This window comes from Triturus cristatus, chromosome 9 (genome assembly GCF_964204655.1).
Source record: "Triturus cristatus chromosome 9, aTriCri1.1, whole genome shotgun sequence".
Lineage (NCBI taxonomy): Eukaryota > Metazoa > Chordata > Amphibia > Caudata > Salamandridae > Triturus > Triturus cristatus.
Genome location: NC_140592.1, coordinates 1,162,447,623 through 1,162,474,297, shown reverse-complemented (window position 1 = coordinate 1,162,474,297; position 26,675 = coordinate 1,162,447,623). Strand labels below are relative to the sequence as shown.

Here is a 26,675-nt window from a genome sequence, read left to right as displayed (position 1 = left end):
TAGTTATGGCCTGATTGGTTTCCTCTAGATGAAATATATGTTCTGGATTAGTCAGTTCTCTCCATCCCTTCATTTTCACTACAGAAGTCAGCGCCCAATGTAACAGCTGGGTTATTTTATAAAGGTTTTGTGGTCCTAACAGGAAATCGTTGGTGTAAAAATCTCTGCTCATAGGTGTTCCTTCGTCATTTAGCATACCTAGTCTTATTCCCTGCATAGCAACCCATGGTGAATAACTACGATTGGACAAATCCGGTGGAAAGTCGGGGTTGCTCACTACTTGGGTAAGCGGTGATGGGTAGGTCACTGCTTGATGTGACCTCAGGAACCTATGCCGGTAGTGTAGTGTTATTTCAGTAGAACATCGTAATTTTCAGTGAAAAGTTTGTGCATACAGTGGTAGCCAAAATAGATCAGACAGTGGGATTTTACTATAGTCTTGTTCGACTACCACCAAGGTTTCATTTTAATCTGTGAAAACCAAGTTAAATCTGATGTCTATGATGTACCTATGAATATCTAGTATGAGGATTCCTTCTTCCCATTGTTAGCAGTACAGAAGAGCTTTCACAACACAGGGGCGTTTATCATTAAAGATAAAAGTCTGTATTTTTTTCTGAATCACTCTAAGTGTCTTTGGTGGTAACACTAGAGGCAGGGTTCACATCAAGTATAAGAGTTTTGGTGTGGGGGGCGAGGAAGGGGATTGTACCATTTTAATGCAATTAATGCGTCCCAGCAATGGGACCTATACAGGTATCTGAACAGGGTATCGAGGAGAGAGGGGATATTAGCAATGTATGTCTTATGTATTTGTTGTGGTAAAACTACTCCCAATAATTCAATCCCGTTTGCAGGCCATCTAAACCTGTGTAATGCTGTCAAGTTTCTTACTGTTCTCTTTGTGTTGTCCCACTTACTTGATGAATGACTAAGTGAAATTAACTTGAAAGCCCGACACCTCTGGGAAGATGTTGAGCTCCACAAGCAATCTGGCTGAAACAGGATTGGTTAGGAAACATATCACGTCATCAGAAAAAACAGCTATTTTAATCTGTTTTCATGCAACCATCAGCCCCGATATCTCAGCGTTGGGAGTTTATTTACTGTATTAAGGGCTCCATGGTTAGGGAGAAGATAGAAGGCAACAGTGGACACCACTGTTTCCTCCCTCTTGTCAAGGGTATTGGATCAGATGTACGGGATAAGTCGAATGCTCCTGAAAGTTTGCTAGTAACAGGGTTTGAAGGCCGGTCCCAGTTCAGTCTAAAACAGGTCTTCTAGACAAATGTCCAGTCCACCCTATCAAAAGCCTTCGTCGCATCGATCGAGGGTAGGACTAATTATGTGTGTTTTCACGGGTTGCCTTATTTATTAAAGTTCAGGGCCTGTATCTGCTTATCTTTTAAGAATCCAGCTCGATACGGCAAGATTATAGCGGGCCAGATGTCTCTAATTCTTGTAGTGAGAATTCTGGTGAAAACGTTTACATAGCTATTTAATAAAGCTATAGTCCTGTGCGAGCCACAATTTGTTGGATCCTTCTAGGATTTAGCAGAAAAGGGAGGGTGGATTACATCATTGTAAGAGTGACTCAGCCTGTTTGCAAAATTGTTGCGAACAATTTAGTTAGTGGAGGGAAAAGAACCTCCACATACACTTTCTAAAACAACTTAGAAAACCTATCTGAGCCTGGGGAGGGATTTATTAGCATCCCTTATCTCCTCTTAGGAGATAGGTTTCTCTAAGCCAACGAGCAGTTCTCAGAGAATCTCGAGATATCGAACTCCCACCAGATACTGATCCTGAAGGACAGGATCACACAGAGTCTTCCTAAACAGAGGTGAGTAAAACGGTGTGAAGTCATTCAGTATATCCCAGAGGAGTTTCCCATCTGGAGTTCAAAAAATACAACATTAAATACTAATTAGGTCTCAGCGAGAGTGTGGGGTGTAAGTTTGGAAACTAATATATTGGTGTACCCCAATTATAATCATCATAATAAATGGTAATCTAGTGGAAAATAATGTATCCTTGAACAAATAATCCAGGCTGTTCCTTAGTTCCATCTACACAAAAATCTGCAAAGTAATTTAGGAGTTCTGTCTATCAAAGCAAAATTGTGCTAATAATTGCGCTTGTAGGATCTCCATTACAAAATGCAACATGGCCATTAGCTGATTCTGGTTTCAAAACACTAAGATCTAAAGTTTCTGTTTGAAATTTAGTTCTGATGTAGTCCTACATTATTATGCAACAGTGAACTAGAAGAATGATTTAATCAATTTCAACCTATTTGCCATTTAAATCAGTGTGATTTTAAGATTTGATGCTGGCCATTTATAAACAAATATGTAGACACTTTGCACAAGCTAAAAAGAAAACTTCTGAAGCCATAAAATAATTTATTTCCATAACAATTCCCATCAAATCATATTTAGTAAGGGTGGGGACTAGCAGGTGCACCAAGATGACAAAGGTGCTTTATTGAGGCACCCATTTATCGGACATCCTCAGTTATGCTATGAGGAAGATAGCCGAAGGTTATCCGTTGGTAGGGGCAAGGAAGTAGTGTCGCAAGATCTAGCTCTCCCGGGCTGAAGAGGAATGATGAATGCAGGCGTGATGTAGACTTTTCCCAGCCGGAGAGAAGAGCTGATTGGCCGGCTGGCTGGAACCCGGAGTGGCAAACAAAATTTCATGGATGGCTACATAAATGGTTTTAGCGTAATCCAGCTTAGATTGAATCAAGACGTTGACAAATGTCATGTGCCAGTTGCTGTGAGTGTATGGTAAAAGTTTATTTAAGATCTTGAGTTGCCCAAAGTGCAGACTGGACACTTTTGTCACTTGTGTTTCAAGTGATAGATTGGTATCGAGATGGGTGCCCAGGCTGTGTATGTCGTTAGGTGGGTATGGAAGAGGTTCCATAAATTTAGGCCAGCAGGTTGCGAGCAAGGGCAGAGGAGTTTTGGGGTATAGCAGCACCTCTGTTTTGTTACAAATCATCTTTGGGAAGTTACAAGACATCAACTAGTGTGTTAAAGTAAGGCAGTTAGTCAAACTCTTTCCATCTTGAGCATAGTTTATATTTGCACTCCGATTGGACAGGCTTAATATGATGGAGTGTCATCCACATAGATATACAAATTGACCCCTAGGTGTTGTAGGAGCGTGGATTAAAAAGCAGCAAGGACGGGATTGACCCATGAGGGACACCACAGTTCAGTTGCTTAGGTTTAGAATAAAAAGGTAGTGACATAGTGTGATCTGCTGCAGATCAGACAGAAATAATGTAATCTGTTTAATGACTTGGCAGGCCAGCCCCAAACCCACTTCATCTAGGTTTTTTTTAGGATCAAATAATTTATGGTATTGAAGACTGGTGACATGTAATGTACCAGAGCCCCAAAATCCTAACTGTCGACCAGATGTCGAAGATCATCCAAAACCAACAGGCTCATCAGCTCTGTAGTGTTCTGTAGGAAGCTGGCTCTGTATATACTATAGCAAAATGAGGTATAGTGTGCACAGAGTCCAGTGGAACCCCAAAGGTAGGCAGAGGTAAAAGTAGATAGCACCTTACTCTCTATTTGTGGTAGTGTGGGCGAGCAGTAAGACTTTATCAGAGGGTAGTCTTAAGCATTTGCTGTAAACACTCAATCAGCAAATGATGTCACACACTCATAAACTGAACTCAGACAAATTTTGTTTGTATAAAAATATTGATAAGTTATTTTTTTCTAGAACCAAGCCAAGCCTGGCACAGGTAAGTGAAATAAATGCTTAGCAAAACCATATGCAATGTTTTACAATTGAATGCAAGTTCAAATGCAATTGGTTGAAATACAGGCAAGTTAAAATGTCGAAATTACTTTTCAGATTACTTTTTAAGTTACTTTTTCTACTCAGTGTGATATGCCTGGATATCACACTGGGGCATTTCCTAGAGAAAAGTTAAGTAAACTCAGTTTTGTACAGTTGTAGTTTTTCAGGTTTTCATACAAATCAACTCCACACTTAAAGGGAAAACAGTCAATGTATTCCTATGGAGAGAAATGAAGTTATCGGTTAACAGGCAAGTACTCGGTCTTTGGGGTGGAGTTTCTGGGGTTGGAACAAGGATTCCCCCAGGGTCGAGGATGCAGTCTCAAAGCACCCTCAGCCGCACTAGGGCAGCCGGGTGTAGAGTGCGGAGGCCAAATGTTAGCCAATGGAGGATAGGGGGCCTCCGGTTGGTGGCTGCCCACGAGCAGGCCACAGAGTTGTGGGAGCAAAGCTCCTGGTGTTAGGCTCAGGACATAGGGGAGTCCGAATTAGCACCCAAAGTATACCCGCAGCGGGACAGGGGCGGCTCGGTGCAGGGTGCTGTTTTGGCATCGGGTGCCCTGTTGATTTCAATGGGGATTCTCCGGTGTCAACAAAGACTGCAGGCTCGGGACGAAGATCTTCTGAAGGTGAGCACCACTTGGCGAGGTATGTTGAGATGCCTGGGGATGCTGGGACGCTGTCGGTTGGGCCATCCAAGGCCGTGGGACTTTGGGTGCAGGGGTGTCTGGTTTAATGTGCTGAGAAGTTTGATACCAAGCAACCCAGTTTTCAGTAAAGCCATTATGGTACTGTGGAGTTCGTAATGACAAACTCCCAGCACCATATACTCTTAAGGGCATCACTGCACTTACAATGTCTAAGAATTGACATGGACACTGTAGGGGTACAGGGCTCATGCACCTGTACCCTCACCACTGGTATAGTGCACCCAGCTAGAGCAGTGGCTTACCTATGCCAGGGCAGGAGGCTGCTGGCATGGCACACAGGGATGTGTCAGTTACAGTAATGAGATGCACACCTGCTCTTCATGTTTTTCTCTGCTTTATCCAATGTTATTCCAAGAATGCGTGCACACTGGAATGGTGCCATGCCCAAAAGACACAACTTATTAAGGGGGGCGTCATCTCGCCCCCTCCAGTAGCACAGCAACGTTGTGCCGGATTGTCGATTAGGTCAGTTTCTCTTTCATATTAATCAATTTGTTCGTTATATTCCTCACATTTCTTTTCATCCTCTCTTCAACATGAATTTTATTCTTTGCTCCACACGCGGAATATTATGCCATTTTCCAGGTTTCCCATGCTTTAGCTGTGCCCCTCCGGACCTCTTGCAAAAAACACGACTGATGCATGATTCGTCCAAGACAGTGTTTTATTAAAAATACACAATGCATTTCGGGCAACTAGTGCCCTTCGTCAGGGATCACTGTAAACGACAATAAAACAAACAACCATTGCTATATTGACTATTATTATTCAGCTTAAATAATACATATACAATCTGCCAGAATGCCATGTTAATATACTAACCCTCTCGTGTTCCCCCATATTGAATTCCTACGTGAACTATGCAAATGATGGTTCTCTGGGCGTCTTGCCAAATATTCCTACTGTTACACCGTGTTAATACCTTAACCCCTCCCCCCTCTACTCCTCCACAACCATCGTCTAACTTGTTTTAAAACAGTTTCCGTGCCACACATCTCCCCGTGAAATTCTTTACAATTCTATCCCTCCACTTCCCTTCACGCTTTGCACAAACTTCCTGTCAACTAGAATATTCTCGATCTAACTCATTCATGCACTTAGACTCAACCTACTATCCCTTATCTAATCAGAACATCCGACTTCTTTCATATTTTTACAATCATCTTGTGCTATGGGTTGCCAAAATCCACAATAACAGGTCAGTTTAACCCTGTTTGAACTTCACATCGCACCAATTCACGTACCTGCCGCAAACACTGAAACTCTTGCATCCCCTTCACGGTTCGAATAATAATTGTGTGCCTTCACATCCCACCCCTATTTTAAACCAAATTCACCCATTCTAATCCCTCCTGATTGGCTAACTAATTAGCCTTTTCCCGCCATCTAATCTGCTTGTTCACTGCCTATCAGGTACCTGACTGCATTCCCATAATGCAGCTAACTTATGGGGCTGCAACTAAAACATGTGTTGTCGGGTTTCTCTAATACATCTAGTGGCTAGTTGTGCTCGTAATATAAAATACATTCTATCAACACAATAAATGTGACTTTTTTGTAAAACACTGAATAATAAGTAAATTGTTTTAAAGTTCATTTTCAATCTTAACACCGGCAAGTTCGATGGGGATGTGTGCCATGTCAACTCTTCACCAAAACACGCAGCATGGAGTTTGTGTGTGTGTGTGTCTCTCTCTAAAGGTACAGGGCCTCTAAGTGTGACACAATAAGTGCTGCAGCCCTTAGAGGCCTTCCCTGGTCACACTGCCCTTGGTACCAGTGGTACCATTTACAAGGGACTGACCTGTGGCCAAAGAATGCAAATTGGGTTTGTCTTCAATGCAGTTTAGATAAAGAACATAGGCCCTGGGTACCTGTTTATCAGGAACTCAGGGCATACTCAGTCAAAGCACATCAGCAGTTCAGCAAAAAGTGGGGGCAACCATGCAAAAAGAGGGCACTTTCTTACATGTCCTGATCAGAATTCAGCTTGGAAGGTAAGCAAGAGATTGATGACTTCAACAAATTACTGGAGCTGTTTAAAAACAGGTTTTACAAATGTTTGCTGAGGAATGGTAGACGGGAAATTGGGTGAAGGTTGAAATCTTGTGGGTTAACTTTTTTTTAATGGATTTCACAGTGCCGTTGTTTCACAGGGTGGGGGCAAACCTTGCCCTAAAGAACAGTTAAACAAAGCCAAGCCGTTGAGGTTTGGAGAAACTGAAAAGTATGGTTAACTGGGCATAAGCCAGTCCGATGCAGCTGAACACTGCATCGGGATTGGTCCAATTCTACCTTTGAAAACAATTGAAGTAATCACAGTTTGAATGCTGTGTGTTGTCTTAGAAAGGTTATCAGGTGTAGGACTTTTTTCTCTCTGGATGCTGGTACGGATTAGTAAAATCTTGTTGAAGAAGAATGGAGTAATGTTATCATGCAGATGTTAGGAGTATTATAAGGCAGCTGAAGGAGACTGCAGTTCTGATACATAATGGAATAATTCTTTGGACAGGGTCAAAGCTTGGGAGATACAATCAGAGAAGGAGCTTTTCTTGGTTTCCCCAATTTTAAATTTACAGATAGCAGCTATATGAATACATTCTATCATGTATTTATATCATAGTCCCTTCACCTTGGCCTTTATACTCGGTGCACTTCCAATTTGAGAGATTTTAATCTGCCAGGGAATCATTTTTTGTTCTCTGTAGTTATATCCCAAGAAGTTCTGTTGAAATGTTTGTTATTTTGCTCTGCTGAGAAACACAAAATAAACCATGTACAGCTCTCAGCTGCCTTTTGGCTAGGGTTGAGCTATATAGATGGCACAAAAAACAAATGCACTAGTCTGGAAAATATCTCTTAAAACATTTGAATAAAGATATATATTTTGGAGAGACCTAGGCCAATCCTTTAACTAATATAATGTACTCCCACTAAATAGAACTTTCAAATATTTGCCCTTATTTTTATTATTTATGTTATTTTTTTACTGATATTCACATCAGGAAAGTTGCTTCAGCGAGGCTAGACGACTATCAGTGAATTGATGGCACTTCCTGGGATGTCGCTGCCAGTGATGTCACTTTGTAAGCAAACTAGAGGGGCCCTGCATGTTCCATTTCTGCCCAAGACCCCAAAAATCCAAGAAGTGCCCCTGGATACCGTGGAACATTTTCTGAACTACGACCTGCAACAAAGTCCCTCTGGTGCCTGCAGTGTGAGGGCTAAAAAAGGCATGGCTGATAGCAGTGAAGAGTTGGAGCTTTGGCCGTAACTTACTTAAGGCCTAGTGAGATGGGGAGGGCGAGGAGAGCATACCCACTTCCAAGCCTCGAGGCCCTGAACCAGTTTCAAGGCCTTGCAGCCTGGGAGCTCGCTACAGGGCAAATGTGGCCCAGGAAACCTCCAGTCAGGACCTCGATGCCCTGGGAATACAAACACAGCAGCATCTAAAGGCAGACGCCCAAAGCAAACCACACTGTCTGGAGACTTCTTCTGTGCCTCAGAGAAACAATGGACATTACAACACAACCTGAACAGGTGAACATTTGGGGAAGGGGGCAGCGCAGCTTAAAGGCCCTTAACACAATTTAGAAGAGCCTGGCCTCCAAATAGAGCATCAGAAATATCTTGTTAAAAGCTGCCCTCCTTCCTATGGGATAAGCGTGTGGGGCTGACAGTCACTTAAGTTCAGCAGGTACACAAGAACAAATACAGTGGTGGCTGCACCTTTTGCAGTAGGATATGGTTTCACTGCCAGCTGAGCAGGGAAGGGGAGAGACCCATTGATGGGATATATACTGGAGGAAAAGTCATGCCACTCAAGGTGACAGAAATACACTCTGCAGGGACAGTGGAAATTTGGAATCACTGTAGATTAATGGAATAGCAGGAGGTATATTTTAGTGTGGCCTGCAAAAAGCTGAGTCACAAAAAGAGGGTGCGTGTCTTCCACTGTCAAGTACTGTAGAGAAGGCATAACACAGTAAAGAAAGGTGAGACTCTGAACCCCTGCCCCCTACTCAACCTCCCTCATGGGCACCATGTTAACCTTGCTCATAATTGAAAGAAAAGGGTGATTATCAATATAGAAAGATCAACCGGGCACTGACCAGGGAATATATCAATCTACAACAATCCATTGATGCTTCAAATACTGCAAGTGTCATATAATATGGCTGATTCTCAATTCCTTAAGTATGCACAACTGTGACACGCGTCGCAGGCGGAAAACATCCCCCATGAGCAACTCGCGGAATACGCTCCCCTAGAAGATAGGCTCCTACAGGAGGAACTGCTCCTACAGGAGGAACTTATTGGTAAGGCAGTCTCCTTCACATATAAAACCATCAATAATAATCTTCCCAACGGCTTGCTAGGTCTCCCTAGAGAATATCGATTGGGAGGCGGCATTGATGCATCCCAGAGAGGTGGCCATTAAGGTTTGGCTTCGAATAATTCAATTCAGACTATTGCATCGAGCTTATTATGACAGGGAAAGACTCCATAGGATGGGGAGAGCAGAGTCGCCGCTGTGTCTGATGTGCAAGATCACCAACAAAGATTTCTACTATAAAATCTAGGCTTGCCCTTCACTCAGGCCATACTGGACGCAAGTGATTGGCTTACTGGGAACGGTCTTGGGAGTGACATTACCAATGGAACCCAAATTTGTGCTCCTGGGGATCCCTAGTGAAGTGGATGTCACTAGGACCCAGTTGATCTTTGCTTCGTTGGGGATGGTGGTGGCCAAACGGGACATAGCTAGGAACTGAGTGGCCAACAGTCCGTCCATACAGTAATGGACTAAGGGGATGGACATGTACATGACGGCCGAGTAAGTCACATATCGTAGCAGGGGGTGCCCGAAGAAATTTCACAGGATATGGGACCCATGGAGAAAACACTTTGGGCTGGATAGAGGGGACGAGACGCAGCAGTCCACCGGTCACACAACGCAGGAGACTCCGACAGAGACCTGAAGCTATAACGTCTCATAAGACTATTCCACCAGCTTCCTGACAACCGTTTCTTGGTCTGGGACACAGTCCCCTCACAACGAGGACAGTTGCTACCTACATATCCTGGCTTTTAATGGCTCATTGGTCGGGAGAGGGAAATGGGTCCAATGATAATGATTATATTTGCAACAATTTGAGTTCTACTTCTGTAACTGCATCATGCATGACTTCCTTAGTGCTGATTGTTCAGTTGTATAAAATAAAAATACTGCAAGTGTCTACAGTAAGGAACACTGTACCAAGTAGTGGATGGTTTCCACCCAGAACCCTTGGGACTCTGGGGTAGGCAAGATCTGAAAAGTCTGCAAGTCATCTGACTGTTGTCCTCCCAATAAATAATTGACCTTAACTATACGTGGAGGCTCTCTGCAACCAACCTCCGGAGGAAAGCACCCTTGGCAATGCAACAGATCATGATGGAGAACTAAGAGGACAGGCCAATCCTTCTGGCGTCAGCAGCAGGCCAGGCCAGCCTCGCAGTTACTGCTACAGAAGTCATCTTACAGGCCCTAAAGAAACTCTACTCTCACTCCAAGGCACAATACACAATATCTGCCTGGATATGACCCCAATCTGACAAGACTTTAGTGACATAGATGACAGGGTGATTGAGACAAATGTACACATCTAAACAGCTGGAAATTCCCTCGAGAACTTTAGGAACATGGTAGTCCATCTATCAACCATCACAAAACACCCTCAAGTCAGGGCCAAAGATGCAGGCAGAAGGGAGTGCTGGAAAAACAAGAGACTCAGAAGAATATGTTGTGTCGATTTATATAGCGCCCTTATCACCCGTGAGAATATTTACATGCTTGAGCAGATGAGTAGGCGAGTGGTCCTTGCAGAATTATTCGAAGAGCCAGGTCTTCAGCTTCTTGCAGAACACAAGCAGTGAAGAGAGGTCTCTAATGTATTTTGGGAGGTCATTCCATGTTTTGGGTACAAAGGAGGAGAACAAGTGACCTCCTCCTTTGCTTTTGTGAACGCAGGGTGTGTGTGAGTGAGAGTGAGTCCGAGCGTAGGGGTCTGGAAGGTTGGTGAGCATGGATGCAGCAGTTCCGGTATGCTAGTCCGGTATTGTGCAAGCCTTTGTATGAGTGTGCATGAGGAGTTCCAATTGGCTGCATTTGTGGATTGGGAACCAGTGTAGTTCTGCGAGTTGGGGTGAAATGTGGGAGGTAGAGTATTGTTCTTCCGGTGGCTTTCTGGATGGTCTGAAGTCTGTGCAGGAGCTGCTTGGAGATTCAGACATAGAATGCATTACCATAGTTGAGTCTCCTTGCAATGAGTGCTTTCGTGAATGTCTGTCTGGTGTCCTGTGGCAGCCACTTTAAAATCTTTCGAAGCATACATAGGATGTGGAAGCAGGCAGCGCTCACTGTGTTGACTAGTGCCGTCATGTTGAGCTTGTTGTCCACAATGATTCCCAGATTTCTGACATGGTCAGTGGGCGTTGGTCCTAGCTCTGTCAGACACTAGGTGGCATCCCAAAAGAAGATCTGTTTTCCGAAGTCCAGTACTTCAGTCTTGCCAGAGTTGAGCTTCAAGCAGTTGGTTCTCATCCAATCTGCTACCATGGTCATACAGTTGGTGAAGTAGGTTCTGGTGGTGGTTATCTTGTCCATAAGGGAGATGATGAGTTAAGTATTATCGGCGTAGGAGAGGATGGTGATGCCTTGGGATCAGATGATGTTGGCGAGCAGTGTCATGTAGACGTTGAACAGGATTGACATGAGGGACGATCTTAGGGGGACTCCGCAAATCAGTTTCTTGGTCTCCAATGTGAAGGGTGTCAGTCTGACTATTTGGGTTCTTCCCATAAGAAAGTAGCAGATCCAGTTGAGTGCGGGTCCTTGAGTGCGGGTCCTTGGATGCCAGTCTCGTGGAGTCTTCTGATGAGATTGTTGTGGAGACTGTGTTGAATGCCACAGAGAGGTCAAGCAGGAGGAGGGCCACTGTTTCTCCTCTATTCAGGATGTTTCAGATATCATCAGTGGCTGTGATGAATGCAATTTCGGTGCAGTGTTTTTCTGAAACCTGATTGAGTGTTGTCAAGTAGGTGGTGTAGTTCAAGGTGGCTTATGCGTTCCTTGTTGATGGCCTTCTCTATCAACTTGGCTGGGTAGGGAAGCAGGGAGATTAGTCGGAAGTTGCTCATTTGGCTCGGGTCAGCTGACAGCTTCTCGAGGGGGACACTGACCGCTGTACCTTTCCAGTCTACCAGAAATGTGGCAATGTGATTGAGGGGTTGATGATGTGGGTAAGGATGTTGCGGATTGGAGATGCTCCAAGGTGGTAGACGTGGTGGGGACAAGGATCTGTTGGGGCCCCTAAATGGATGGTCTGCATGATCATTGCTGTCTCTTTTTTGGTGAGAGTTTTCCAATCGGTCAGGTGGTTGTCATGGTTGGTGATGGGCTTTACTTAGGGCCACAGGATTTGGACACTAAGGAGGCAGGATTGATTTTATTACATCACAGCTTAACATTCAAACTAAACTGAAAAAGCAAACCTTGTGTACTGTGCCAAGTGACAGTGGATTCTTGTATTTCATATACTATGGCCTGTGTACTAATGTTCTATACATTAAACAATAAAAATGTTTATGTTAGAAAAAGCAAACCTATGAGACCTTGACATAAACCAAAAATGCGGTTATCCCAATAAGATTGTATATGTGTTTACATTAAATGAAGGGTACTGCCCTTTCCTATCTTATGGGTGTACAGCAAGAACTCGGTTTATGGTGCCTTTCCGTTTGCCAAGAACCAGAGCTCAGCTGACTATCTAACATAATGTTAATAGACGGCCCTCAGAAGTCCAGTGCTCTCCAAAATGGACAATTAAAACAAGGTCAAAATGGCAGGGTCCTTGTGAGGTGGCAGGATAAATATTGCAGATACAAGGTGCCAAATTGGCCTGAGCCATGTTTGCTTCTATTTACAGCTGAGAGATTTACACCTAAATGTCTGTAACGGACAATCAATGGAAGGATTCAAAATAAAGTATCAGTCACATGGCCACCCTTCTAGAGACCAGAAAGTAGTTAGCGAGTGGTATTCTGAATTTCCTGCAGTCTGGCAATATACTTATCAGGTCCATGTAAATATACTCCCCAAGAATCAATCCTTATCTTCTTGATATACATCATGAAAATGGGGCCCTTGGCAATGTGCCTCTCCAATTGGGACATCTGCTGTAACTAACAACACAACTTTACTTTAATGTGTCTACTAAAAGACTACCAACATTACCTTGAATCTTAGATATCATCCACCTATCTAAAACTCAATACCTACAAACCAAATTAAGTTTCAGCAGTGGTGGCGAGTTACAACAGCATATTGTAAGCTACCCGGATGAAAGGCAAGTAGATAGTTCCATCCCCCACTCTCTCCAAAACTTCAGAATCTCTTTGCTTTCACACAAACCACAGGCGAATGACAATTCAACCATATCACCCATACATTAAGGAAACATCCCTAAATCCCACTCCCGGAAAGCCTCAAACCTTTGAATATTATTCACAAACCCATACTAAGTTCAATAATCAGACTACATAATCAACACAGACTCATTTTACTGGCTTTCCCATACAACCTGAAGCACCAACTGATTGATCCAAAAAGATCCCAAACCTTTCTCACCCTTCTTCACAACACTGTGCAACAACCCTCTTCTCGCATAAGACTAGACAGGATCCTCAAACAATCTGCCACACCCTTGTGCCTCTGGCCTCAAATTCATGCATGTCTCTGGGCATCTACTAGTTTAGCCATCTAATTTTTTTGGGCAGGTTTCTCCTGCATTTTGGTGTTCAGTGTTCCATTGCCTGCACTCAGCTGGTGTTGGACACCAAAAACCCAGCTTAACTGCACATAGCTAGGTTCTGACCGTACACCTGATGCAACCTAGCAGTGTGTTCACATCTCACTGTTTTAGTCGTCTGGTAGCTGTGAAGGCAGTGCCCATGTCCAACTAGAAGGGAGGAGCTGCAGCACAGAAGGGACCCTGCACAATGCAGCTTCAGAGATAGGGTTGCTTTTCAAGGTGCTAATAGCGAATGGAGGCACCTGCAGTTACAGAATCTTTAATGTGTGAATGAAAATCATGGTAGAGGTCTATGCTGGAAATATGCATTCGGTATTTATTTTTTCCAATAATACCTCTGTAAGGACACACACTTTAGTCAAATTAGGGGACAGAGGCACAGGATAGTGTGATTTGTTTAATTTCAAACAGTTTGGTAAGCTGGAAACCCAAGACTGTAATGCAGTACTGCTTGTTTAAAGGCCATTACATTATCACATTATATTTTGGTGGATATACCAGGAAAATGGGCACTTTCTACCCACCCTCCCTATGAGGAAAATATCCAGTCCATTTTTTTTTTTAACTGGAAACATACTAGCATTTTTTATCTTGATACTAAATAAGTACAATATTGGACAAAAATGCGGTCAGAGGAATGAGTTAAACTGCGCATTACCAAGCTTACATAATTTTGGCAAATGGGAAGGCCGGAACTGAAACAACATCCTCTTGGTTGCAGAATTCACAACCAGCCCACAACTGGGATGGCAGTGATTCTGATAGAAAGGCCAAGAGACTACCATCCCCAAGGGAACATGTCTGTGTTGTGCGCCCGCCAGATTTATAATTCATTGTTTCCAGGAATTTTAGGTAAATCGGTAAAACCAGGATCAGAAGTTAAGCCTAGTGGTGGTATCTTCCAACCTTGGGAATGGAGTGACTGAGTCAAAATATTTTCATCTACTAGGGAAAAGGCAGAAGTAGATTGAAATATTATTTTTTTGGGTCCTGTGGCAGTAGGTCATTACTAAGCACTGACAGTTGTGTATGCTGTGTACCACTGGCGTTTCAAGCCTTAAGAGTATTTCATTCTATTTTGATGATGGAGTTATTCCTATTGTAAATTTGTCTCTCTACAAGTTCCAAAAGCGAACAATCAATTCTTCATCCAGTTGGTGGTAAAGAGCTCAGAACACAAATACAGTATTAAACAGTACTCACACTCCATAACCTCAATAGGCAACCAAGATATATCTTTTTTTAAATATTTGATTTGGGGAGAGGGTTTTGGAATTTAACCACAAAAATTAGCTCCATGACTCCAAATCATCCCCCTTGCATTCCAATAAACATGATCTGAAAGTGGTCTTGTGGGCAAAGTGTCTTGATCTGCGCCCAAAAACTCTCCAAGCATGCAAAGTGTCTACACACAGTGTAAGTGTCCTGCAGAGTGATAATGGAAAGTGGACCATCCTATTGCCTGCTAGTGCATCAATAAATACTTGCTGTGAACGCTGGAGCATGTTCTGACCTCTCTAGTCCTTATCTTTCCGGAAGCACCCCTTGCATTCAGCACCCTATCCTACTGTGTTCATCTTCTGGTACCTCTACTGTCCAGGCAATCCCTTTGCCTTAGCCATCTTGCATAGATTGTCCAAATCTATGCTAATGCCCACTTTCCTAATAACGCCCAGAGTCTGTCCACGCATCACCTGTGCCATGTCCAGTATGGTGCATTTCATGATAAGTGGGTATACAAGTTTTCCGTTTTTGCAAAGCATGCACATATAATTGAGCAATTTCTATCAGTTTGTTGAGTGGAGAGAAGACCTTTTATAGTTGTGTTTGGATATAGAGCACAGGTGATTTCTGAGTGGCTATTTTGAGTGCAGTGGTAGAGCGAAGGTCCTGGACATGTTACTTTCACTGTTTGTTTTTATTATGCAGGTAGCTACTTTTTGCCGTTATCCTAGTTTATTTAGTGTTGCGGTGTGAATGTGTTGTGGAGGGTAGGTAAGATTAAGTGCGTTTGATAAAAAAAAAAAATAAGATTCAAAGGATAAAATCACTTCATGCTCATCGCGGTCATATGAAGATTTACATCTTTTTCGATGTGATGGCTCTTGGGGTTTGACACTCCTGAATTGGTGGAGCTGCTGTAATCTATAGTCCACAATTGTCCATGCCTGTCAGTATATTACTGGATCTATATTATGAAGAGTGAGTGTTCCACGGCTGTGTTCATTACTGTGTTCCAGTGTTACAGCACAGAAGTAAATCGCAAAGGTACATCAAGCAGGTTTGGTCTTTGCTTGCCAAGCGCACAGCAGATGTGGCGGAGTATCTTATTTAATAACAGGAACACTTCATAAATGAAACCCAGAGACTCAAATGTGGGATGATAATAAAATATCCATGTCACACACTTCCTACATAGAATCAAAACAAAGACAACATCCTTCCAGCCACGCACCTAAAACAGTGTAGAGTGCTACCCATGTAAGCAAGTGCTTCCATGCCCTCCCCCCACCCTTAGAGGTTGTAAGTGCTATATAAATCCTGCAGTACAACACAATAGTGCTGGGGATTGAGGAAAAACTGTTTCTCTCTTTAAACACCTAAAACGCCTGTGCCTCGTCTTTCCAGACATCGTGCACAAATTATACCTGCCCTGGAAATTCTCGGTCCCCAAGCTTACACTGATCTCATTCTCAAATCAATGATGTACCGGTCCTCATAAACCACTGGTGCTCTTCTGCTAACATCCTTTCAGGCACTTATTACAACTTCCGTGGTGCTTCGGCCCAGTAAAATTTCCTGAATACCAATTTATAGACTACAACACACACTCGCTCCCTCCCTGTTGGTACTATACCTAAATCCCTGGTGCACCACTCCCCGCCGCCACGGTATTTATACAACTCCCCCTTGGTACCTTTAGCCTCAGCCTATGGTGCTGCTCTCATGACCCATTTCGTCTTCTTCTCCTTCGCAAAAGGCAGCTTTACTCACCTCCCTGGCTGTCCTGTATCCTTCCTGGGAGTCTCTGTAAATCGTCGTAAATTCCAGTAAAGATCTCCTGCAGTTTCTCATATTGCTCGGAGGACATGGCTGCATTTGAACAGTGCCAGAAATTCCCTCTGCTTTCACAGCTCTATCCTGCACTGGTCAGCACAACAAGCAGCCGTACTTCCTTTCACGTGACGCCACAACCACCTGACCACCAGTCATTTAACAGAAGAGCCTGCCTCGCAGAAGACAACCCTGCCAGCGAAAGGGGCGGCCATCTTGAAATGGTGCAGATTCTCAGCACAGGTAGAATCTCAACGTGGCATTATTATGGTGTTAATTATGTACTGTTGTTTTTAGGGAACTATTTACAGTGCATTGTTACTTGAATTATTTTTTAATAATCCATACTATCATATTTGTAGCGTCCTCCCTAGCCTGTGAGCATGCAAATGAAACACGCCACACAGGAGCTCAGCTCTGTACATCACACAACTGCACGCATTGGTCGTGACTTTAATAACCACACCTAAACACCTCCCAGCAGTTTGCCTAATTCCTGTTTAAAATCCACCAAGCACCATGAGAGTCCTAGCGCTCAAAATCTTAAAGACACTAGATCTCCCCCTTTGTTAAATAAAAAGTACAAACAACATTGTTAAGTCAAGGAATGTGCCCGCAATGACTCTTCTGCTAACTGTATCTGATGGTACGCTGACTTGAGGTCAATCAACGAGAAGTATTTGGAAACTGAAGTGAATGCCAAAATTTCTTGAATTTTAGGGAGTGGATGACAATCCACAACAATGTTCCTGTTTAATGACCATCAGTCTGCGCACAATCTAATGTCGCCATTTTTCTTTTTTAGAAACCACAATGGCCGAAACCCATTTTGTTGAGTACGTTGACTAAATCACACTTTCTTTGCAAAGCTTGTCCAATAATTTTTTTTATTCTTTCCTTACAGAAAGTCGAACTGGTCTCACCTTGTGTGTTACTTGTATTGATCCCTCCTTTAACTTAATCAAGTGTTCAAATCCCTTTACACAGCTAATGTGTTCCCTAAGCACTTCACAATTTTTACTAAGAACAGATTTCAGGTCTAAATTTACGTTTGAAACTTGTAAATTACCTGTAAAATTTTCATCAAGTATAGTAGTAGGAGGATGTTCGGCTGACGTGAACCCGTTGATACTCCTGGCGTCTTGGCGCTGCTTGCGAATTGGAATCTTTTGTCTGTTTCCTGTGCTCGGGGAGAGGAGGAGAAACCGTGAAGTGTTTCAGTAATTTTTTTTTTTTTTTGTCCTCCTATTTTCCTCTAACTGTTGCTGCCTATTATAATCTCCTCCGCAGTTATGGCAGCGAGAGGCAGAGGCAGACAGGTTAAAACAGACTTGGCGAGAGAACTCCTAAAATCTACATCGGTGGCCACACCAGTACCTGCCTGCAAAGGCGAGAAAAAAACCACCAGAAAGGTGCAACAAAGAAACGCCCAAAAACTTAAAGCAGCGGAAAAATATAGACAAAATAAGCATCGTATTTCAAATAAGTTAATGGGGGAGGAAGATTTTGAGGAGGAGGAGGACGATGAGGCAGTAGATGCAGAGTCATTATCTGAACTATCGGCGGAATTGAGTGGATTGATAGTTGGAGATAGAGTTGAAGGAATTGAGAAAGTTGAGGTGAATAACAAAGAGGACAAATTGGATAAATTAGACAATATGGTCAATTCCGCCACTATTGTTGGGACCATAGTTGGTGCCGAGAATCAATTGAGTCCTAAGCAGTACCCCCTCTTTTCTAAACCTATGCCCTCGAGGCGAATTATAAATACTCCAACAAGCGATGATACCAACCAAAGAGGGTCGAACTGCGCAGCTAAGCAAGGAGCTTTCAGTGTAAATGGGCTTTCAAGGGCTCCAACAATGCCCGTGACAGAGGCTGGGTTAATAGAGCCGTTGGTAGTACCAAACGCTTCTCCGCTTCACTCTATTGTTCTACCATCTCCTCCACAGAACCAGTCTTCTCCAACTTGCTGCACGTCTTTAATCAAGGGTGTGTCTCAACTCCATCAGACCCAGCATAGCCCAGTAGAGACTGTAAAAGTGGCGCAAGTTGTGGGAGAAGTATTATGTGTTGTGAGAAGTTGGCCTGGTATATGATGCTCACTAGTTAAAGTGATCACCTTGTACCATGCCAAGCAACCCTTATGGTGTGGTTGTAAGTCAACCCTTTCGGACTAGCTGCCCTAGTGGTAGCGTAGGCTAAGCAGTCTTTGAGGCTAAACTCGTGAAGCGTGTTAAGCCAGCTGTTTTACCAAATGCAACCTGTTAGACCTGTCAGCCCTTTGGGTGGTCCCTCCTCATCATTATTTATTTTGTCCCACTTTTGCCTCAACCCCTGTTTGAATTTTTCCTTTTTGGGAACCACCAGACTTTTTAGTGTTGCTGCAGATTCAGGGAGCCATTTTAGCTACCCCTGAAACTTCTGTCTGAGGGCCTGGAGCACAAGATGGTGGCCACCTGTGACATCACCAGCATCCACTGGAACCTACCAGCACCTTCCAGAACATTCCAGGAGATTCCAGAACTCTGTGACAGTTGGAGGCGGTTTAGAATGTTGGGAGGTTAAGACAGAGTGTTGGCAGTTGGAGCTGGCAGTTGGCACCTGACTGGTGAAGAGAGAGGAGCACAACAGTGAAGGAGGAAGGAGTGAAGCAGCAGGGGTGGAAACTTGTGCCTGGAGTGGGGTCCATAAACCCACCCTTGATACTTGTCCCTACTGATGGATCCCAGCCTATAGCCCTGTGTGGGAAGAAGACAGAAGAAACTTATCCTAAGGACCTGGACAGCAGGAACAGGCCTTAGAACCAAGAAAACAGCAAGATTCTGACCTGAGAACTGGTTTCCCTGGAGTCCGGCGTCGAGTAGCCTGAAGACCTGGAGCCCGAGGTGGAGAAGCGGCGCTGACTGAAGTAGCAGACGTCGTACCCGGAGCCGCCTGAGGTCGTGAGAGGGCGCCGACGGAGGTCGTGAGGAATACCAGAGGTCGAGGAGGGAGTGAACCGAGGTCGAGCGAGCGGCGTCATCGGAGGAGTGAAGTCCGCCCTCCGGAGTCGTCGGAGACCGAGGTAGAGGTGAACCGGAGGTCGGGAGTGAGGATCGCACTCCGGAGTCGCCCGGAACCTGTGTGGAGGAGCACCGGAGGTCGGGGGTGAGGATCGCACCCCGGAGTCGCCGGAAGTCGACATCGAGGCCAGGCCGGCCGACGTCATCGGAGCCGAGAGCGCCATCGGACCGGAGCCGCCCGAAGTCGACATCGTGAAGAGACTGCCCGACGCCGTCGAATCGGAGGTCGAGATCGAACCGAGGCCACCGACATCGGACCGGAACCGCCTACCGGCGTCGTCAAAGAACTGACATTGTGCCGAGGCCGCCGAGACCGAACCGGAGCCGCCTCACGGCGTCGACACGACTCCAGCGGCGTCGGAACATCAGAAAAAGGGCAGTAAGTGGAGTAGAGGGCGCCTAAGGCCCTGTGGAGACCTGAGAGACTACTCTAAGGGGCTAGGGAGGTGCTGAAACCAACCTGACTGTGCCTGGGGTGAACTGGGACTAACCTAGAGAGGTTGTGTGGAGAGAGAAAGCCAGGGCACTGGTATTCCCCCCTTTGATCTACCTCAGCTTAGGCCTCAGCCTTGTCCCAGCCAGGGAGTAGCCCCCCCCTCAAGCCTTCCACAACCCTACAAGCTGTGCCTGGGCCAAATCAGCCCTTAAGAATTGAAGTGTCATCTGATTACATGAGTGTTGCTGTATACTTTTAATTATTTATTGGGGGTACTGTATTTATTGAATTTTTACCTATTTATTGCTGCACTATATTTATAGGTCCACAGGACTTGTTGGTGTACAATATTTATTGGTACAGTATTTATTGCCTCAAAGTATTTAATTGTCTGTATATATTGCACTTGTATTTATGCCCTGTTATTTATGATCACCCCTATTTATTTCATCAAACAGCCAATATTTATTTGACCTGCACTAATTGAAACTTGTATATTGTGATTGACCTATTTATTTTTCCAATCAGCAACTAAGAGAAAAAGATAAAGAAAGAATATTTTCATAATTTTTACGGTGTAGAGTCGTTTTTGGAACGGATGCACGCATGGTTCTTGTATGGGTATATTGTATGCTTAGCACTGCGCCTGTTTCCTGACCACTCGAGCCAAGCTACCACAGTGTGTTCGGGGAGTCCACCACCACCCTGCGGAGTGGGAGTGGGCTGTTTCCAACATAAATTGGTGGCAGCGGTGGGATAGAGCTGTGCCTACGTATACTCAACAATAACTGTGGGTAGTCCATAGGCCTACACCGGGAGTTTTCTCACAGCGGCCTTCCTAATTGTGGGTTTTTGTTTTTTCCAAATTTACTCTGGTGGTGGGAGGAGGTATTACTAAAGGTACCACCCTACATTGTTACTGCACAAAACCTGTCCTCTAACCTGAGTGGGCAAGATGGAGTTTGTACTGGAAAATCTAGAAACGTACACTGTGGCCCAACTCAGGGAGTTTTGCCAGCGGGAGGGGGTGTACTGTCCCCCAGGAGCAAAGAAGGGTGCACTCCAAACCAGCTTAAGGGCTTGGGGGGAGGCACGCCGAGAAAGCAAGGCTGAGGAGGAAGACAGGGATGGAGAGCCTGACCCCGAGGGGGCTGAGATGTACCAACCTGAGGTGGGGAACCTGTCAGCAGGGCCCAGGACACTTTCTAGGAAGGGCAGCACTGTCTCTAGCGGGGGCTTATCCAGCGTGGAGTTAGCAGATCGGAGAGAGAAAAGACAGCTCACATGGGATTTAGCAAAGCTGGAGAAGGAGAAGGAGGAACAGAGGTTGGCTCATGAGACGGAGAAAGAGAGGATGGCTCATGAGATAAGACTGAAAGAGATAGAGCTTCAGATCCTAAGAATTGGAGCACCAACTGTTCCTAATGGTGGCAGCCAAATCCAAGAGTCCACCAGGGAACCCAAACCTTACCTGCCAAAGGACATAGTAGCTAGCTATGGGGCGGGTGACGACATCGCCAAGTGGCTGGCAGCCTATGAGGTCTCGTTGAGGGCCCATGGGGTTCCAGTGAAGTACTGGGGAGGGGGATTGTATAAGTACATGCCTCCAGCTGGTAGGGATGCTTTATTGGCCCTCGAAGAGGATGAGCAGACCCACTACCCCACCATGAAACTGGCGCTCATCAGAAAGTTTGGACTAACACCTGAAAAGTACAGACAGAAGTTCAGGGGTAGTCACAAACTGGGCACACAGAATTGGGTGGACTTCCTGGACTATGCAAAGAAGGCACTGGAAGGTTGGATTCAGGGCAGTGAAGTAAGGAACTACGAGGAGCTGTTTGACCTAGTACTGAAGGAACACCTACTCGAGAAATGTTTCCCTGAACTGCGGCAACACCTGGTGGATAGCAAGCTGACCAGCCCCCGGAAGCTTGCTGAGGAGGCGGACATTTGGGCTAGTACCCGGGTGTCCACAAGGGGGACTGGAGGGGATACTCAAAAGGCCGGACAGGGCGCCCCCCAGAAGAAAGAGGGAGGGGAAAAGAAAAAGGAGTTCTCCAAAGGCCCCCAAAATAACTTCCAAGGGAAGGGAACAGGATTCACCTCTAAGGCTAACCCACCCAGAAACCCTAATCCTGGCCAGAGTCAGCAGCCAAGGGTTGTCCATTGCTACGAGTGCGGTGGCGTTGGACACTATAAAGGAGATCCGAAGTGTCAGAAACGATCACCCCCTCCCACTGGAGGAAAGACCCCCGGAGTAGCTAGTGTAGTGCTCGGGGAGGAGATGCCCTTAACTAAGGGAAGGGAGTGGGCGGGTGTCACTCTAGTGTCCCTGGGAGAACGGGAGATGGTTCCTAAGATCCAGGTGCCCGCAAATACCGCAAAGTATGGGCAGTGGATCACCATCAACGGCCAAAGAGGGGAGGCTCTGAGAGACACAGGAGCCAGTATGACTATGGTGCGTAGCCAGCTGGTGTCTCCAGAGCAGGTAATTCCCGATGTACTCCACCCAGCCGCGATGGCTGACCGCAGAACAGGTCACTATCCCGTGGCCGAGGTTCCCTTTGAATGGGGGGGGGTTGCAGGTTCACTTCGAGTTGCCGTAAGCCCTGCCGTGCCAGTCGATTGTCTGCTGGGCAATGACATGGAGCACAACGCTTGGAAGGAGGTGGAATACCGGACTCACACCGAGATGCTGGGTACACCTGACTGGGCCTGTGTTAGCACAAGGTCCGCGACTACCCGAAGAGGGAGTTCATTCCGGCTGGAGCCTGGAACAAAGGCCCAGCCAGCTGCCAGTCAAGGGAAGAACCGAGGACAGGAGGAGCCTGCCTCGGCGTCTCCACCCCGTAGGACGGATAGGCCACCGGAGGTGGTGGACCAGGAGTCTGCGGAGGGGGACGTTACCAACCTGGAGGACCTACCCATCCCGGCTGAGTGGCACGTGGAGGGAGGCCCGTCCAGGGAGGAATTCTGCCAGGGCCAGAGGGAGTGCCCTACCCTTGAGGGGCTGAGGCGACAGGCCGAAGCCCAGGCAGCAGGGAACGTTGAAGGGAACTACAGTGTTTACTGGGAGGATGGCCTCCTCTACAGTGAACCCAAGGCACCCCTACATGGATCGTCACGAGCCTTGGTAGTTCCTCAACGTTATCGAGCCTTCCTTTTGGAGTTGGCTCACGAGATACCATTGGCAGGACACCTGGGGCAAGACAAGACCTTCGCCCGTCTTGTCCCACACTTTTATTGGCCTCAGATGAAAGTGTCGTCCGATACCTACTGCCGGACATGTGTGTCTTGCCAAGCCAGTGGGAAAACAGGGGTGAAGCTGAAAGCTCCCCTGGAACCACTTCCTGTCGTTAGCACCCCCTTTGAAAGGGTGGGCATCGACATTGTGGGTCCATTAGATCCACCAACTACAGCTGGTCACAGGTTTATCCTGGTTCTGGTGGATCATGCCACACGGTACCCAGAGGCAATACCTCTGAGGACCATAACAGCACCTGTTGTGGCTAGGGCCCTGATGGGAATCTTTACCCGAGTGGGTTTTCCCAAGGAGGTTGTGTCCGACAGGGGGACCAACTTCATGTCAGCGTATATGCGGGCAATGTGGAAGGAGTGTGGAGTGACCTACCGGTTCACCACTCCTTACCACCCCCAGACCAATGGTCTGGTGGAGAGGTTTAACAAAACCTTGAAGGGCATGATCAGAAGTCTGCCTGAAAGCCTGCGGAGGAAATGGGACGTCCTCCTACCCTGTTTACTTTTTTCTTACAGGGAAGTGCCACAGAAGGGAGTGGGCTTCAGCCCCTTCGAGCTTCTGTATGGGCACCCTGTACGTGGACCTCTCAACCTGGTGAGAGACGGATGGGAAAGAACTCCCAGAAAGCTCCCCCAGGATGTGGTGAGCTACATGCTGGCCTTCCGGAGCCAAATGGCTAAGTTGTGGAAGCAAGCTTCTGACAACTTGGAAGCCAGCCAAGCAGTGATGAAGGCGTGGTATGACCACAACGCTCACCCGGTGGAGTTGGAGCCTGGCCAGAAGGTGTGGGTGATCGAACCAGGAGAGCTTAGTGCCCTCCAGGATCGCTGGTCAGGACCCTTTGAGGTGTTGGAGAAGAAGGGTAAGGCTACCTACTTGGTGGACCTGAAGACCCCTCGTCAGCCCCTGCGGGTGCTGCATGCCAACCGCCTCAAACCCCACCACGAGAGGCCCGAAGTCATCTTGATGATGGTGACTGACGGAGGAGAGGACGTGGAAAGCGAGCCTCTCCCTGATCTGTTTGCGTCTCAAGAGAAGGATGGGTCGGTGGAGGGAGTGATTCTCTCCCCATCTCTAACTCCTGAACAGCAGGAGGACTGTCGCCAGGTCCTGGGGCAGTACTCTGCGTTGTTCTCCCTTGTCCCGGGTAGGACTCACCTGTGCGTCCATGACGTGGACACAGGAGACAGCCCACCTGTGAAGTCCAAGATCTACCGGATGTCAGACAAGGTGAAGGCCAGCATTCATAGTGAAGTCACTAAGATGCTGGAGCTAGGAGTGATTGAACCTTCCAGCAGCCCCTGGTCCAGTCCGGTGGTGTTAGTACCGAAAGCTGCACCACCGGGTGCCCAACCAGAACTGAGGTTCTGTGTGGACTACCGGGGACTGAATTCAGTGACAAAGACTGATGCACATCCGATCCCTAGGGCGGATGAATTAATTGACCGGCTGGGAGCTGCCCAATATCTAAGTACCTTTGACCTTACTTCGGGGTACTGGCAGATCTCTTTGACTGATGGAGCAAGGGAAAGGTCAGCCTTCTCCACGCCCAATGGCCACTACCAGTTCTGTGTGATGCCCTTTGGGCTCAAGAACGCACCTGCCACGTTTCAGCGCCTGGTAAACCAGATCCTCACCGGAATGGAGAGTTTCTCTGCTGCTTATCTGGATGACATAGCCGTCTTCAGTAACAGCTGGGAGGATCACTTGCGTCACCTGCAAGCTGTTCTCCAGGCCCTGAGACAAGCTGGATTGACGATCAAGGCCAGCAAGTGCCAGATCGGGCAGGGGTCGGTAGTGTACCTTGGACACTTGGTGGGTAGGGGAACGGTGCAACCCCTCCAGGCGAAGATCGAGGCCATCATGGCCTGGGAACCCCCCAAGACACAGACTGAGGTCCGAGCATTTTTGGGCCTCACGGGATACTATCGCCGCTTCGTGAAGGGGTACGGCACCATCGTAGCCCCTCTCACGGAGCTCACGTCCAAGAAACAACCTCGACGGGTAGTCTGGACGGAGGCTTGTCAGCAAGCCTTTGAGAAATTGAAGAAAGCCATGTGCGAGGCCCCGGTCTTAAGGGCCCCAGACTTTTCCAAGAAGTTCATTGTCCAGACAGATGCATCAGAACATGGCATTGGGGCAGTGTTATCGCAACTCAACGAAGAGGGTCTGGATCAACCCGTGGTCTTCCTATCCCGGAGACTACTTCCCAGGGAACAGAAGTGGAGTGCAATAGAGCGTGAAGCCTTTGCAGTGGTATGGTAGCTCTCCCCACTTTCAGCTGGGGGGACGCGTGTTAGACCTGTCAGCCCTTTGGGTGGTCCCTCCTCATCATTATTTATTTTGTCCCACTTTTGCCTCAACCCCTGTTTGAATTTTTCCTTTTTGGGAACCACCAGACTTTTTAGTGTTGCTGCAGATTCAGGGAGCCATTTTAGCTACCCCTGAAACTTCTGTCTGAGGGCCTGGAGCACAAGATGGTGGCCACCTGTGACATCACCAGCATCCACTGGAACCTACCAGCACCTTCCAGAACATTCCAGGAGATTCCAGAACTCTGTGACAGTTGGAGGCGGTTTAGAATGTTGGGAGGTTAAGACAGAGTGTTGGCAGTTGGAGCTGGCAGTTGGCACCTGACTGGTGAAGAGAGAGGAGCACAACAGTGAAGGAGGAAGGAGTGAAGCAGCAGGGGTGGAAACTTGTGCCTGGAGTGGGGTCCATAAACCCACCCTTGATACTTGTCCCTACTGATGGATCCCAGCCTATAGCCCTGTGTGGGAAGAAGACAGAAGAAACTTATCCTAAGGACCTGGACAGCAGGAACAGGCCTTAGAACCAAGAAAACAGCAAGATTCTGACCTGAGAACTGGTTTCCCTGGAGTCCGGCGTCGAGTAGCCTGAAGACCTGGAGCCCGAGGTGGAGAAGCGGCGCTGACTGAAGTAGCAGACGTCGTACCCGGAGCCGCCTGAGGTCGTGAGAGGGCGCCGACGGAGGTCGTGAGGAATACCAGAGGTCGAGGAGGGAGTGAACCGAGGTCGAGCGAGCGGCGTCATCGGAGGAGTGAAGTCCGCCCTCCGGAGTCGTCGGAGACCGAGGTAGAGGTGAACCGGAGGTCGGGAGTGAGGATCGCACTCCGGAGTCGCCCGGAACCTGTGTGGAGGAGCACCGGAGGTCGGGGGTGAGGATCGCACCCCGGAGTCGCCGGAAGTCGACATCGAGGCCAGGCCGGCCGACGTCATCGGAGCCGAGAGCGCCATCGGACCGGAGCCGCCCGAAGTCGACATCGTGAAGAGACTGCCCGACGCCGTCGAATCGGAGGTCGAGATCGAACCGAGGCCACCGACATCGGACCGGAACCGCCTACCGGCGTCGTCAAAGAACTGACATTGTGCCGAGGCCGCCGAGACCGAACCGGAGCCGCCTCACGGCGTCGACACGACTCCAGCGGCGTCGGAACATCAGAAAAA

The 26,675-nt window shown here is 46.8% G+C and overlaps 1 protein-coding gene across 1 annotated transcript in view; it reads right to left on the bottom strand.

The window, feature by feature from the left end:
- Positions 1 to 16,583, bottom strand: part of VTI1B (vesicle transport through interaction with t-SNAREs 1B) — a 231,541-nt gene extending 214,958 nt beyond the window's left edge. Inside the window, exon 1 of the mRNA XM_085627149.1 lies at positions 16,388 to 16,583. Within this exon, the coding sequence (XP_085483275.1) occupies positions 16,388 to 16,484 (97 nt within the window). The 5' untranslated portion in view covers positions 16,485 to 16,583. The remainder of the gene's footprint in view (positions 1 to 16,387) is intronic.
- Positions 16,584 to 26,675: the final 10,092 nt, after the last annotated feature.